The sequence below is a fragment of the Phoca vitulina genome, unplaced genomic scaffold (genome assembly GCF_004348235.1).
Source record: "Phoca vitulina isolate PV1807 unplaced genomic scaffold, GSC_HSeal_1.0 scaffold19, whole genome shotgun sequence".
NCBI lineage: Eukaryota > Metazoa > Chordata > Mammalia > Carnivora > Phocidae > Phoca > Phoca vitulina.
In genome coordinates, this window is record NW_022589722.1 from 24,474,932 (window position 1) to 24,490,375 (window position 15,444).

Genomic DNA, 15,444 nt, shown 5'->3' on the forward strand with positions numbered 1-15,444 from the left:
ACGCTGGCTGACGCCCACCTGCCTACCACCTTCTCCTGCCCTCCAGGGGCCCCGCCAGGCGGCTCCAGAGCTAGGGAGAGCACTCAGGACAACCCCCATCCTGCCTCCGGACTCTTCTCCTCCTCTCGGCCTCTCCTCCTGCCTCACTCTTCTGTCCCCTCCGCCAGACTGTTCCTCCCCGGGGCCTGCAGCCTCACTCCCTCTCCTCCAGGGCTTTGCTCGGATGTCACCATCTCAGGGAGGCCTTCCCTGCCCACCTTATTTCAAATGTAATGCCTTCCCCACACCAGCCACTTCCACCCCCCTTCCTGGCTTCATTGTTCTCCTTAACACCTCTCACCAGCCTACATACTCCGTATCTTGCTTATTTATCTTGCTTGGCATCGGGGCGCCTGGGTGGCTCAGTCAGTTGAGCGTCTGACTCTTGATCTCGGGTCAGGCCCGGATCTCAGGGTCGTGGGATCGAGCCCTGAGAAGAGCCCCCCATCGTATTGGGCTCCCTGCTCAGCAGGGAGTCTGCTGAGATGCTCTCTCTCCCTCAGCCCCTCCTCCCCCTCCCTCTCTCTAATAAATAAATAAATAAATTTTTATCTTGTTTGGGGTCTGTTTGTCTCCGCTAGGATGTAAGCACCGAGGAATCAGGAGATTCAATCTTTTTTTTGCTAAGTATCCTCAGCACACACAACTAAGTAGGGGCTCCGTAAGTATTTAAAGAACTGAATTGTCAGGGACACCACCCTGAGTTAGCTACAGGTTTTACTGATTGGGGGGGGTTGAGAGGGTGGGGGGATGGGGCTAAAGGGCCCCAGCCATGTCCTGACCCTCAAACTCAAACCAAATGTCTAACCCACACCAGGCTCAGACAGGTCAAGTAACTTTCTCAAGATCACACAGCCAAGAGGTGCTAGAGCCAGATACCGAACCTCTGTCTCACTACTTCCTGTTCTGCTCACAGTAACTGGGATCAAGCTGAAAGCTCATTATTCTTGTTACCAAACTATGTCTTCACCCATTCCCTCCTGGGCCAGGATGACCTGTTTAGGGGCTATCTCTTCCATTGGTCAACGGGTTTCTCAACTCAGAAGGAGGCACAATTTATTCACGTTACCATCTCCCCAGTGCCCAGCAGAGATCCATGTGAACGTCTGCGTGAATTAGTGAATGAAGACTAATGGCTCTGTGGTGCTATAGTAGAGTCAGCCACACCAGGGCTTTAGTCTCGGCTCTGCCTCTTACTAGCTGTGAGACCCTGGCAGGTTAATTGTCCTTAGTTGCTGTGAAATGAGGATCTTGGTACTTAACCCTTTGGGTTACTGTATCCTAATGAATGTAAAGATTTTAGAATAGGAGCTGGTACATAGTGCAGAATAAATGTTAGCTTAAAAAGGGTGCAGATTAAAAAAAAAGAGAAAGAGAGCTATGCATTTTGTGAGTGTGTTCTGCATCAGTGGAAGCGAGCAAATGGAGGCTGAAAACCCCCGGGCATTTCATTTGATCCCCACAGGTACTACTACTCTTCACATTTTACAGATAAGAAAACTGAGGCATAGAGAATTTAAGTCGCTAGCCCAACATCTGGAGCAAGGCCAGTGCAGGGAAGTGCTGCGAGAATGCACCGGCGGGAAAGACATCAGAGGGAGCCAGGCCCGTCAGTGCCAGCTCTCTGAAGGGCCTCCTGGAAACCCAGACCCAGCAGCCGCTCAGGCTAAACGTGCGGCTGGTCCCGCGCTCAGAGGCATCTGGGCGCCGCCCGCCTCCGCCCCGCCCCTTGCCCTCGGGTTGTCCAATCCCACAGCCTTTATGTAAATGAAGCGCCTAGAGCGAGCCTATGCAAGAGCGGCAGGGGAGTGGTCTTCGTCCACCTCCCGGGCAACGTTCTGATTCATTGTTAAAATAGAAGCGGTGACCCCGGCATCCCACCCCAGCACCCCCTGTGCGTGGAAACCCGAGCCGAGGTCAGTAGCACTGCGCAGCGGAAAGGGGGGACGGGGGCGGGGAGAGGACGCTACTGGGGTAAGGGAGAGGGGCGAGGCATACGGAGAGGGACTGGCTGACCCGCCGGAGAGGTCCAGGAGTCCATTCTCCGGGTGGGGCATGAGTGTCCGCCGAAGGTTTTTCATTGTTACAGCCACACCTAATGTGCATTTCAGAGGATTCTGCCAATTGGTTGGGGATTAAGGAAGAGGAGGAAGCGGGAGCAGTGAGGGGCACGTGGAATAGAGCCCCCCAGCCGCCCCCAGGGAAATGAGCCGCCTTCTCTTGTCTCAGGCGATGCTCCTTTATGTGGTCAGACCAGGAAAGAACCGCCCAAGCTGGGCGGGACCGGTGCGCGCCCCCTCCACCACTGGGGCAGGGGACGTCGCGGGGAGATGACAGCCCAGGGAGGCTGAGGGGCCAGTGACTACCCCCCTCACACACACGCCGGCTCCTGCCACGTCCCCAGGTCTGATGGTGGAGAAGCCAGGAACCTTCGCCCTGGCTGCCCCAGGGGAGGATGTGAAATTCCCCAGGTCTCAGCTGAGATTGGGCCACAAAGGCCTTATGTCCTGCTATGCTTTAGAGGAAACTCACCAGGTGAGGACCGGTGTATGGGCAGGCGACCTGGGGGCACCGCAAGGTGCATGGGGTTTGGGGATATGGGTTCATCTTCTGCGCCACTCTCCTCCTGGGGCTCTCTGTGAGCGAGGAAGGCATCTTCAAGTCACTCTTTTGTTGGGGTCTGCCCCCTCTCCCCCGTCCCCGGACATGGCGCCAGAGCCCTCAGTGGCCTCACCCAGATGGGAGGGCCCTGTGCTCAAGTCAGAGCGCCGGGGCTTCTTTTTTGGCTAAACCGCACTGCATCCTGGCTGTGTGACTTTGTCCTCAACTCTGAAAATACCTGCTGGCTTTTGCTTCACTCCCAGCGTTGCCCAAGGAACCTGTGTGAATTGGCAGTGTGATCCAGGGCCCCTCACTTCCACCTCCAAGAGGGTGGGGAGGGACACAGACCTGGGCTGGAATTCAGTTCAGCTCCTGGGACCTAGAGCAAGGTGTGGGCCCTAGGTGAGCCTTAGTTGCCTTGTCTGAAATTGGCATTGCTTTATCTACAATGTGGGGTAACTGTGAGGCCAGGGTACTCAAACTTTGGGGTGCATTGCCTCACCCGGGAAATTTGTTGAAAATGAGCAACCCCAGGCCTCACCTCCAAGAGATTCTCACTGGGTGGATATGGGGAGGGAACTGGGAATATGTTTTTGTTTTTGTTTTTTAAAGTAATCTCTTGGCCCAACGTAGGGCTCAGACTCACAACCCCAAGATCAAGAGTCGCATGCTCCACCGACTGAGCCCGCCAGGTGATCTAGGAACAAGCGTTTTAGGAGCAGCTCAGCTGAGTCTAATGCAGCGTCCTTGGAACACACTTTGAGCAGCACTGCAGTGATGACTAGAAATCACATGTCAAATGCTTGGCAGAGTGCCTGGTGCTTAGTAGGTGCTTACTGAGTGTTTACCGAGTGAGTAAATGAACAGCTAAATGAATGGATGGATAACCTCATTTCCTTAGTCCTTATCTGTCTGGGGGGAGCTAAGGCTGGGTTCCGGTGGGCTGCCAGCCAGTTACCTGGTCCTTGCCTCCCCCGCATTCTTCCCAGGCCCCACCATAGGATCGCAGGAGCTACTTTGGCCTCACTCAACCAATATGGACGAGGTGGCTGGGAATGCCCCGTGTGAATACTTTGAGGCCAACGTGCTTGCCCAGAGCTGCTGTCAAAATTGCTTCCACCCTGAGGAGGCCCACAGACCAAGGCACCAGGTAGGCCAGCTTCCCTGAGTGGTTGTGGTGGTTTGGGATGGGGGTGTTCAGGACGGGCTGCGCCTGGTGGGCCACTAACTTGTGGCCAAACCCAAACACCGGCCTTCCTCCTGGGCAGAGCAGAGGTTCTCCCATCTGTACAATGAGCTGATGGGACCACGTTATGTTTCCCAAATACAAGTCATTCTCCTGCTTTTATGATTTTTTGCCATGGCCTCATGTCATTTAGTACTTATTTTATTATGCTTTAAATAAACACCCTTTTCTTTTTTTTTTTTTAAAGATTTTATTTATTTATTTGACAGAGAGAGACACAGTGAAAGAGGGAACACAAGCAGGGGGAGTGGGAGAGGGAGAAGCAGGCTTCCCGCTGAGCAGGGAGCCCGATGTGGGGCTCGATCCCAGGACCCTGGGATCATGACCGAGCTGAAGGCAGACGCTTAACGACTGAGCCACCCAGGTGCCCCTAAATAAACACCCTTTTTAAAATTTATACTAAAACAAAACTTTATAGCATCACCACAAATGGGACACTAGGATCATATCCTTTATATAGAAGGTTAAAAAGGTAGAAAGAAAAGGAAGAAAATCAGAAATGTCATTAAATTCTCACTAGAGTGTTGTCAGCTGAAGGCTCTGAGCCCGAGTCTTGCTGTGTCTCTTTAAAAAGAGAGATTGGCAGGTGTTAGGGAGGCATTAAAGGCATCCTAGCTCCTACTGGAGACTCTCCCTAGAGGTATTGAAGGAGAGAAAGGGGAGGTGTTTTCTCACTTTGCCATCCTCGTGGTCTTATGCCAAGCCCCGCTCTGTGTAAATCCAGAGCTCCCGGTACAGAAGCTACGAGAAGCATGGGACCGTGAATCTCCATGGACCCCTCCGGGCTTGACCCTCCCCCGCCCTGTCCCCCATGGCTCTGTCATTCCCAGCGGGTCCTGAGGCTCTACCTGAGCCTGGCATCCAGCTCCATGCGGGGCGTTAGACTCCACGAGGTGGCCTTCCTAAGGGAGTTACTGTTCAGCTTCAGAGCCAGGCAAGCCAGAGTCCCAATCCTAGGTTTGCCATTTACCGGCCATGTGACCTGGGGTCTTACCCTCTCTGGCTTCACTCTCCTAATGAGGGAAGTGGGGCAACAGGGCCTTCTCACTCAGGGCATCTGGCACCGTTTAGTCCAAGGACATGTGGCTAATTCAATACACGTTAGTTTCCTCTCTTCGTCCTTCCTGAGCCAAAAAATAAACCTGGGAGAGAATTTTCTACCTGTCCTGATACTTCCAAGAATAGCTCTCTACGCTCAGCCCCAAGTTCAGGGAACACACCCGAAAGCCCCGCGAGTCTGTCTCTGATGCCCATGGCCTTCCGCAGTGGGTGGGGAGATGGCAAGTGTGGAACAGGAGGAGAAACTTGGATTCAGACAGGTCTCAGTTCTAGTGTCAGTCCAGCCACTTCCGGGCTGAGCCCTTAGGCCAGCTCATGTGTTCACTCATAAGGAACAGGTGCCTGAAATGTGCCAGGCGTTATGCTACCCAGGAAGGTACAGATGTGACCCCAGGTCCCGGGCAACCCTCTCCCTGAGCCTTACTCTAGCTCCCCTAGGAGCTTGGGTGCTGGATGCATCCCTGCTCTGTTCTCAGCTGAGCCTCCCACAGGCCGGGGGGGCAGGTGGTTATCCCTGGAAATCAGGAGGCCTGGGCCAGGTCACAGCCAGGATCTGCAGAGGGAGGACGGGCTACGTGGGAGGGTCCTGCTGTCTGCCAGGCACCACACATCCCTTTTCAATGTATTTATTTATTTATTTATTTATTTTAAGATTTATTTATTAATTTGAGAGAGAGAGAGAGAGCATGAGCTGGAGGAGGGGCAGAGGGAGAGAGAGAATCCCAAGCAGACTCCCCACTGAGCAGGAAGCCTGATGCAGGGCTTGTCGTGGGGTTCTTCTGGGGGTTCGATCCCAGTACCCTGAGATCATGACCTGAGCTGAAACCAAGAGTTGGATGCTCAGCGGACTGAACTGTCCAGGCGCCCTTTCAATGTATTTATTTATTTATTTATTTATTTATTTTTTAATATGTGTCTTTTTTTTTTATTTTTATTTATTTATTTGAGAGAGAGAGAGAGAATGAAAGAGAGAGAGAGAGAGCATGAGAGAGGGGAGGGTCAGAGGGAGAAGCAGACTCCCCGCGGAGCAGGAGCCCGATGTGGGACTCGATGCCGGGGCTCTAGGATCATGACCTGAGCCAAAGGCAGTCGCTTAACCAACTGAGCCACCCAGGCGCCCTTCAATGTATTTATTCTTAAATGTATTTAACGTTCTATTGATTTAACACTAATAAAATTCTATTTAATGTTTTTACATTATTTATTATATTGAAGATGTGCAGACCAGGCACTTTTCTAAGCCCTTTACAAATATTGACCCATTTAATTGTCCTAACATCCCTAGGAGGTGCATGTTCTTATCATCCCAGTTTTGTAGATGAGAAAACCAGGTTCAGAGAGGGAAACCACTGGGCTGAGGTCACCCAGCTAGGAAGTGGAGGTGCCAGGACTGGGCCTGATGTCTGTCTGAGGCCAGAGCCCGTGCTGACCCGCCAGACGGGAAATCAGAGCCAGGGACTGGCTTCGGGGCCTGCTCAGGCGGGCAGTGGGCAGTGATGGGGGCTTGGGGTGAAAGCAGGGAGGAGGTGCCATGACAGGCTGGGGGTCCTGCTTGGGCCCAGCTGGGCTGGACCCCTTGGTGGTACCCACCCCACTGCGCCCTCCTCATTCATGTGGCAAGGTCCCCAGGGCGGCCAAGGCGCCAGGCTGGGCTGTGGATCTGACACCTCCCGCTGTCGAGTTCTGATCAGAATCTGGCTCCAGGGCAGGGGGCGACACTGAACCCACATGGGCCTCCTCTGGCTTGGATGGCCCTGCGCACACCCTGGCCCCGCTCCTTGGCACTGCCCAGGGCCCGCTCTCCGTGGCTTTCTTGGCGTCCGCGCGGGTGCCCACCCTGCAGCGTGGCCGGGCTGTGGCCTCAGCCCTGGGCGCTGAGCTCTGGGGTCCCTGGGGAGCCGGCGCCCAGCCTCCCCCCTCCCTGCCCGGCTCTCAGGTGAGCGGCGGGGATCAGGTTCCTGCGGTTTCATGTCCCTCATTGTTCTTGGCTGGGCCCGGCTTATGAAAGAGTAATGAGGGGCCCCTGCTCGCAGCCGGCCCCTCTAAGGTTTCCGCCGCCTCGGCCGCCGCCGCCACGGCCCAGAGTCGGGGCCTGGGAGGGCGGCAGCGTGGGGGCCTGAGCCGGAGCCCCCCGGGGACGAGGGTGCTGACAGCCGCCAGCCGCCACCGCCGGAGCCCGCCGGCCAGGTAACCTGAGAGGAGGCGGGGTGCAGGGTGCGTCGGCCGCCGGCTCCCACCACCAGGGAGGGCCGGCCGCCCCGGCGAGGAGGGGAGGAATGGGGGGGCCTTCCCGGAGCTGAGCCGCCGCCGATCCCCCCGGGTGAGCCCGGCTCCAGCCTCCGCAGATGTGGCCTGGCCGAGCGGGCGGGGGAGAGAAGGCTGCGGGCTCAGGGCCCCAGCCCCACCCCCACCCCGGGGCCTGGACCCTCCTGCCCCCCCGCCAGCCCCCTGCGCCCCCCCTGCAGCAGGGCAAATCTCCCCTCGCTCCTTCCCCCCAGGTCTCGCTTTCCGTCCCCTCAGACTTCCTCCTCCTCCCGCAGACCATGTCCTTCACTCTCCAGGTGGGCTGGGTCCCTCCTCCTCACCCTCCGCCCTTGACCTTGTTCTCCAGCTACAGGAGACCCGTTTGGGCCCTTCTGTTCCCTTCACAGCCTCCAGCGCACACGCACGTGCGCCCACACACATGTACAGCTAAACTCACATGCGCTGATGCAAACTTGTGCATTAGTGTCCCCCTGCCCCGACCTTGCAGACACGCGCGCCGGCGCACGCTTGCACACACAGGCCTTCATGCACACACAGACCTATACATACACGTGTGCTTGCACACACCCTGCCCCTCTGCCAGCCCCCCGCTTGGCTCCCCAGAGACGCTGCCCGCCTGATGGACAGCTCTCCTTGAGAAGCCTGAGATCCCAGGAGGAGATGCCCGGACGCTCAGCTACACTGCCTGGTGCGGGGAGGGGCTGCGCAGGGGGAGGGGAACCCCCACGTGGGCCAGGAGCTGCCTCCTCTCTCCTACTCTGCCCCAGGAGCCGGGGAGCCCTCCAAGTGCTGGGGTGCCTTACTGCGACCTGCCACGCCGCCCGCCTGCCTCTGAGGACCCTCCCCGTTCCTCGACCTCTGGCTGCCAGTCCGTGGTGGGCCCGGGCCTTGGACCAGGGCCTGAGAGGTGGGTAGAGCCCCAGGGCTCGGGGAGGGGCTCCCTAGGGGAGGATGCCCTCACCCACCCCACCCTGCACCCCTTCACGATGGCAGGATCTGTCTGCTGGCTGCGGGCATGGGTCACGTGGGCAGGTCACACGGCCTGGGCATAGGCCAGCAGTGGGCATGTTCCTTGGGCCCTAGCTCAGTTTGCTCCTGGGTGAGGAGCAGCTATGCACCCACCCTGCAGGGGGCATGGCCCCCAGCCTGCTCACATTTCCTTGGCACAGCTTTGAAAGATTAAACAGGTGGGCACCTGTGACCACCCACCTACCTGACCATGTGCTGCTCCAGGCTCTGGGGTTCCCTCCACCCCCAGGCCTGAGCTGAACTGAAGTCCCTCTCTGAGGCCATGGTGCCTTGGGAGGGTAAGGCCGAGGGCCCAGAAACCTGGGTTCCAGCCTCTGTTCCACCCCCGATGGGCTAAGGAAACAAGTCATTCCCTCCTTTATGCCTCAGTTTCCCTGTTTAAAAAATAAGAGGAATTGAATCAAATCAGCTTCGCTTTGGGAACATGTATGCCTCACAGACAGGTAGTACTTAAAAAAACCAAAACCAGCTGTGCCACCAAGTATGTTTCAGAAAGTCCAGGGTAAACAGATTTGAATATCTGTCTTGCAAGACTTGTCAGAAAATTCAGTTTGCTAGCAGGCCTTGTGCTTTTGGGTAGGGTGGTAGAAGTATGTGGTACGTCCCAAACTCATGTGACCACAGACCTTTTTCGGGGCTGTCATCCCTTCCCATCTTGTAGGTCCATCTGTGGGTCACTCTTTGGGGACACTGCCATCTATAAGCCTACTTGGGCCTCTGGCTATCTGGACTGGCTTGTCTAAAGCAGGGCTTTCTCTGCTACTCCCTCCCTTGGCATCCAGACTGGTGACCCTGTCACTATCCCTGGAGCCCTGCTACCTCTTGAAGCCCCCCTTCAGCCCAGTACACCTGTCATGTCAGTTTTACTGAGCTTGGGGGTCCCACTCCTGCTCCAGTGACAGAGGATTGGTGCTGGGGTCACAGGCATGGTTCACAATGCAGCTGTCCCCCTTCCTGGCTCTGTGACCTTGGCCAGTCCCTTGAGCTCTCTGAGCCTCAGTGTCTTCATCTGTAAAATGGGAATCACGACACACATTTCAAAGGGAGACTGTTGTAGCCAAATGAGGCAGTCCATGTGAAGAGCCCAGCACAGGTGTTCACTCCCTCCTTTGCTCTAGTGTGAGGTGTGTGTGTACCTGGGTGGGGTACTACTCCCTAGTTCCCATGACTTTTTGGGGAAGAAGTCATAGGTCTGTCTCTTCTCCCAGGGGCCGGTCAGCAGGGTCCTCCGCAGAGGCGCCCACAGCTGCCCCTGGACACAGGAGCCAGGAGCCGGAGACAGTGCCCTATCTGGGGGGTCTGACCTCCTCCCTGGGAGGCAGCTTCGACGAAGGCCCTGAGTCTGGCACCAGCTCCAGCCCTGACTGCAACACCCCTGATGATACCAGCGACTCGTCCTCCGTGGTGAGCTGGGGAGGGACGGCCGGGGGCAAGATCGTCCCTCTGTGCCAGCCCTGGGGTCCCCCCCCAAACCTCCAGACAAGGGTTGAGCCTCTTACACCAGGGAACTGGGCCAGGGCCCTCTGGAGACTTAGCCGGCACCTTGGGCCGCCCGGACCAACTGCCTGGGAGGGGCAGGGGTCTCTTCCGTGAAAAGACGGAAGGAGTGTCAATTGACAGGAAGTTCCAGGTGAATCACCAATGGGGTCAGGCTGCCCAATACTCTCAGGTCACAGAGGGCCGGGATGTTGGGCATGCTCTCTGGAGCAAGGATGGGACTGGTTCTGGGCCCTGTCCTGGTCACACACCTCTGAGCTCCATGACCAGCCCTGGCATAGATCTCTGAAGGACAGAGGAGAGGGAGCAGGGTGGGGAGCCCAGGCAAGGGCTGGGGGCCATTTGGCTGGGAGAAGAGAAGACTCGGGAACTTCCTGGGGTATTCACCCCTCAAAGGGCTGTCACAGGGCAGGAGAGGCAGGTTATCTGTGAGACCTCTGAGGGAAAGTGATGGGACGGCAGGTGTGGGCTCAAGAAGGCTCACCACCCCCTCTGAGGTAGAGACTTCTATGGCCCCATTCTACTGAGGCTCAGAGAAGGGAAACAACTTACCTGAGGTCATGTATCTGGGAAGTGGAGGGGCAAGGCTTTGAACCCACTTCTCTCTGGACCCTGGGGGTGTCTCTGGGGACCGGGGGCTGCCATGCCAGGGCCTTTCTACCACAGGGAGTCCAAATGCCCTGGGTTCAAGTCCCCTCCCACCTAAACCATTTCCCAGCTGCGTGACTTAGGGCAAGTTTTTAGCTCTGACGTACATGCCTGCCTCACGGGTTGGTTGAAGATTAGCTAAGTTAACGTCTGCAAAGAGCCTGGCGCACTGCTGTGTATACCAGGTGCCCTTCAATGGCAGAGCCTTCCCTTTATCTACCTATCTCATGCGGGGAGCACAGGCCCTAGAGGCTCCATGCTTTCTCCTCCCTCCCCTGGCAGGACTGGGACACTGTTGAAAGGCGGGAGGAGGCCTCCAGCAGGGACGAGCTCACCATGATGATCCCGAGGAAGCCCCAGGAAGGGCCAAGAGCTGACAGTGCCCGAAGGGCTCCATCTCTCCTCACCCGGTCCCCTGCGGGAGGGGATACCGCAGGCCAGAGAAAGGAAGGTGAGTCCTGCTAGGCCAGCTTGGTCGCTGTGACCACAGGTGTGGTGATGGCCCGGGGCCTGGCCAGATCTCACTGGCCATCTGGGTCCCCCAGCACATCTTACTTTGGTGGCCTGAGTAATAACAGTACAGTTCCCATGTAATTATGGAGCGGCCACGGTGTGCCATGCGACCTACTTTAAATACATCATCTCACAGCTGGTTGGTTAGGATCAGGTTGCAATTGACAGAAACCAACTGAATGTAAATGAAATGACTCACCTAAGTAAAAAGTTTAGGCGGCTGTGACTTCAGGTATGGTTGGATCCAGATGTTCAAATAGTATTAGAAATCTGGTTTCTACTGTGTTTTCTTCTGCACTGGCTTCATTCTCAGCCAGATCGTCCCCCAGTCGTGGCATGATGAGCAGCAGCAGGCCCAGGCTGTATCCCACCTGCATATCAGCTCCCAGGAAAGAGGGTACAATCTTGTCCATAGGGTTTTCCCTGGGACCCAACGTGGGTCACATGCCCAACCTGGTGATCAGGGATGGGGTCAGGTCCCTGTGCACACCTCATGGCCTGAGAGTGGGGGAGGAGATTGCCCACAGGAAATCAGGGGGATTGTTTGCAGAGAAAGGGAAAAGGCCACTGGGCAGGCCACGCCCCCAGATGCCCATGACCCTGGTTAGCACCTCGCTGGCATGTGAGCCGGGTATGGGTGATGGGAGCATGTGGAGCACGGGAGTCGGGGGGAGAGAGGAGGCTGATGTAGGGGGCCACTCACACCCTGACCCTCCCTTCAAGCCTGTTTTTCCTGCAGTCTGTTCCATGTCACCACCATTCTGATGGCTCAGGCCCCCAATCTTGTGTTTTCCCGATTTCTCTGTTTCCTCACCTTTGTATTCAGCCAGCAGTTGTGGTTAGCATCACCTGCAAAACACACCTCAAATCTAGCCCCTTCTTGCCATCTGTATAAGTACTCCCTGGCCAAACCACTGCTGCCCCCCTCTGCGATTGTCACCAGAGTCCCCTTCAAGCCTCCGGATTCTGTCCGGCCCTCTCAGTCCATTCCCCACAGCAGCTGGAGCCACCTTTAAAAACACAAGGGACACCTGGGTGGCTCAGTTGGTTATGCATTTGACTTTTGATTTCAGCGCAGGTCATGATCTCAGGGTCGTGAGATCGAGCCCCGCATTGGGCTCCACGCTGAGCGTGGAGCCTGCTTGAGATTCTCTCTCTCCCTCTGCTCCTTCCCCTGCTCCCAGGCATGTGTGCTCCCCCACCCTAAAAAAAACAAACAAAAACATGAATCAGATCTTATCGCTGCCCCACCCGCACTGCCTTGCCCTCTCAGGCCCCGGGAAGAGGGTGCATGGCAGGAAGTAGTATCACAGAGGACGCAGGGAGCCAAATGCCTCCCCGGAGTGAGAGTGGCCTAATAGGCAGGTGGGATTTTGTACTAAATACCTGCTTTCTTGCTGCTCACACAGGGCAGTGGAGTGGGGAAGGCTCACTCTGTGCCCTTCTTGATTGAAGGCAGTCACTACTGTCCACTTGGTGGCAGGCTCCCACACTGCAGACAGGGAGCCGAGGCCCCGGAGGAGTTAACCAACTCCAGGACGAGATGTTAGGAACCCCTTGACATCGCGCTCTGGGCACCTCCTAGTTTGCAAAGCACACTCCAAGGGGCAGGCTGCACAGAGCCCCGCCGGCCGAGGGACAGGACACGGTGCCCTAGGACATACGTAGAGCCTGCCCTGTGTGCACGTTAGGGGGCTGTGGGAGAGAGGTCAGATCCTGGGGGGGCCAGGCCGAAAGGGATGCTCGAGATGGGCAGGCAAGGAAGAAGCCTGGGCTGGGGGTGGGGGCACGGACCCCACCATGAGGCACCGGGAGTGGTGGCAAATGCCCTCTCAGCCAGCACCCGTGCTCAAAGGGGGAAGCAGAGCTCGGAGCTGGAGGCGGGCAGCACAGTATGACTGAGCCCTTCCTGTGTGCTCAGCACTTTCCTCAGCCGGGGAGACACAGTGGAAAACTAGAAGGTGGGGCCCCTCCTCAAATGGAGCAGGGAGTCTGGTGGGGGTGGCCAGAGCCTCGCCAGCCACGTGAAATCCCTGGATTTTCTCCCAAATGCAGTTGGGAGCCCCTGATGTTTTTGCCATCTTTTATTTTGAAATAATTTTAGATTTATAGCAGAGTTGCAAAGAGTCCAGAGAGTTTCCATTATACCCTTTGCCCAGTTCGCCTAATGTTGACATCTTACAAAACCAAAGTACGGCTATCAAAATGAAGAAATTAACATTGGTATAGCACCACTGTCTAAACTATACACTTTATTTGGGTTCATCCGTTTTCCCCACTAATGTCCCTCTGTGGTCCTGCGCTCCCATCCAGGACCCACACTGCATGGAGTGTAAGCAGGGGTGATCTAGCCAGGTTTGCTTTTGGAAAGGATCTCCCTGAATGGGATGATGACCTGGGGCCCCCAGTGCACATGCTGGGGGCTATTGCAACCATCCAGGCGAGGGATGTGGGTGGGGGCTGGGGGCTATTGCAACCATCCAGGCGAGGGATGTGGGTGGCTGAGGGGGAGGTGGGAGGAGGCGGATAAGAGAAGCCGGCAGATTTGGAACGCCGTGGGGCGTCAGTTCATTGGGCAACAACAATGAAAAATTAAGTGCTGCTATGTGCTTGGTTCTGGTCCCTTGCTAGGTGCTGGAAATTCAGACTTCAGGGCCAGCAGGTCAGAAAGTTTGGAGGAGACAGAGCTTTCCAAGCAGGAGGGGAGGGCGTCTTAAGCATGGCTTTTCTTTTCTTTTCTTTTATTTTTTAAGACTTTATTTATTTATTTGAGAGAGAGTGAGCATTCGAGAGGGCTAGGCAAAGGGGGGGGGGGGGGGGATGGTAGAGGCAGACTCCCCACTGAGCAGGGAGTCGGATGTGGGGCTCCATCCCAAGACCCTGAGATCATGACCTGAGCCAAAGGCAGACGCTTAACTGACTGAGCCACCCAGGCGCCCCTTAAGCATGGCCTTTAATGAAAGCAGTGGTGGCTCGTTCCAGAAGCCACCATACCCTTTATTCCTCTCCTGAAGCTCCGGCCTGGGGACACACACACAGCTGGGGGCCACAACATGCTGGGTGCCCAAGGGCTGAGGGGGCTGGAGGGTGACACTGAGGTCATGGTGGTCCCTCCCTGGGAATGGGAGTTGTGAAGGGGTCCCTGTTTAGGGCAGTTACATTAATCTCTCGGACCAGGGCTGCTTAGACTATAATGTGCATGCAAATCACCTGGGAATCTTATTAAAATGTAGATTTCTCGCAGTGTGCCCAGGGGGGGCCCTGAGAGTCTGCATTTCTAGCAAACTCCCAGGTGAGGCCCATGCTGCAGGTTCACAAAAGTCCATGCCAGGCTCAGGGCAGCCCTGAGAGCATCCGGGGTAGGAGCCTTTCTGGGTATAAGGAATGGGAGCTTTCTAGAGCTATCACACGTGAAAGAGCCTCCTTAGAAGAGATGGGGGAAGTTCTCAGAACCCACTCGCAGGAGGTAGAACAGGGAAAGGGAAGTTGCTAGGTAGCTGCCCCCAGACCCACCTCTCCCTCTCTCGGGTCCCGTGGGCTATTGTCGAAAGAGCTCCCTACAAGTTTGTGCAGGGATCCCCAGTCGACGTGCCCTTTCAGCTCTGGAGCCTACCTTCCAGTGACTGAGTGAGCTGGGGTTTCAATGTCAAGTTCCCAGCCTCAGCTTGAGAGAGGCCTTTAAGCCTCATCCGATCTAACTCGCTCCGAAGGGTGGACTCACTTGGTCTGGACAGTGGGTCCTCTAAGAAGGGGCTGTGGGCTCTGCTTTAATCATCTGTCCCAGGGGACAAAGAGAGGTTGTGTGTGAGACCCCTCCCCTTACCTTGAACCCGCCTCTCCTCTCTCCAGACACCAGTGGGAGCCGAAGTGCCGGACAGCACTGGGCGAAGCTCCGGGGAGAGAGTGGGAACTTCTTGGAGCGGCACCGGTTGGCACTAACCCCGGCTTCCTGTGCGACACCGCAGGGTGGACCTCGCAGTGCCACCCCCCAGGCTTCCTCTCTTCATTGTTCTGCCCAGAGGGATGTTGCCCAGACTGCTTCCACACAGTTCGATACCCCCCGAGCCTCCTCTCCCACACAGATCGCCCAACGGGACAAACCCAGAACCTCATCCACCCAACAGGACATCCCCAGGACCTCTCTCACACAGCACAACACCCCCAGAGCATCCTCTCCCTCAAGAATCGCCCAACGGGATAACCCCAGAACCTCCTTCGTCCAACGAAACAGTCCTCGAGTTTCCTCTCCCACCAGAGCCACCCGACAAGACAACTCTAGAACCTCTTCTATCCAACAGGACAACCCTCAGACTTCTTTTCCCACATGTATTCCCCAGAGGGACAACCCCAGAGCCTCCTCTCCCAACAGAACCATCCAACGGAGCAACCCTAGAACATCCTGTGCCCAACTGGACAATCCCAGAGCCCCCTCTCCCAACAGAGCCACCCAACGGGACATCTCCAGAACATCCTGTGCCCAACAGGACAATCCCAGAGCCCCCTCTTCCAACAGAACCACCCAACGGGACAATCCCAGAGCCCCCTCT

At 56.4% G+C, this 15,444-nt stretch overlaps 1 protein-coding gene across 1 annotated transcript in view; it reads left to right on the forward strand.

Moving 5' to 3' along the window:
* The first annotated feature begins 1,874 nt into the window (after positions 1-1,874).
* LOC116640108 (TRIO and F-actin-binding protein-like) overlaps positions 1,875-15,444 on the forward strand; it is a 15,236-nt gene continuing 1,666 nt past the window's right edge. Inside the window, exons 1-7 of the mRNA XM_032416914.1 lie at positions 1,875-1,955; positions 2,444-2,574; positions 3,274-3,790; positions 7,978-8,117; positions 9,448-9,643; positions 10,667-10,835; positions 14,747-15,440. Of these exons, the coding sequence (XP_032272805.1) occupies positions 3,677-3,790; positions 7,978-8,117; positions 9,448-9,643; positions 10,667-10,835; positions 14,747-15,440 (1,313 nt within the window). The 5' untranslated portion in view covers positions 1,875-1,955; positions 2,444-2,574; positions 3,274-3,676. The remainder of the gene's footprint in view (positions 1,956-2,443; positions 2,575-3,273; positions 3,791-7,977; positions 8,118-9,447; positions 9,644-10,666; positions 10,836-14,746; positions 15,441-15,444) is intronic.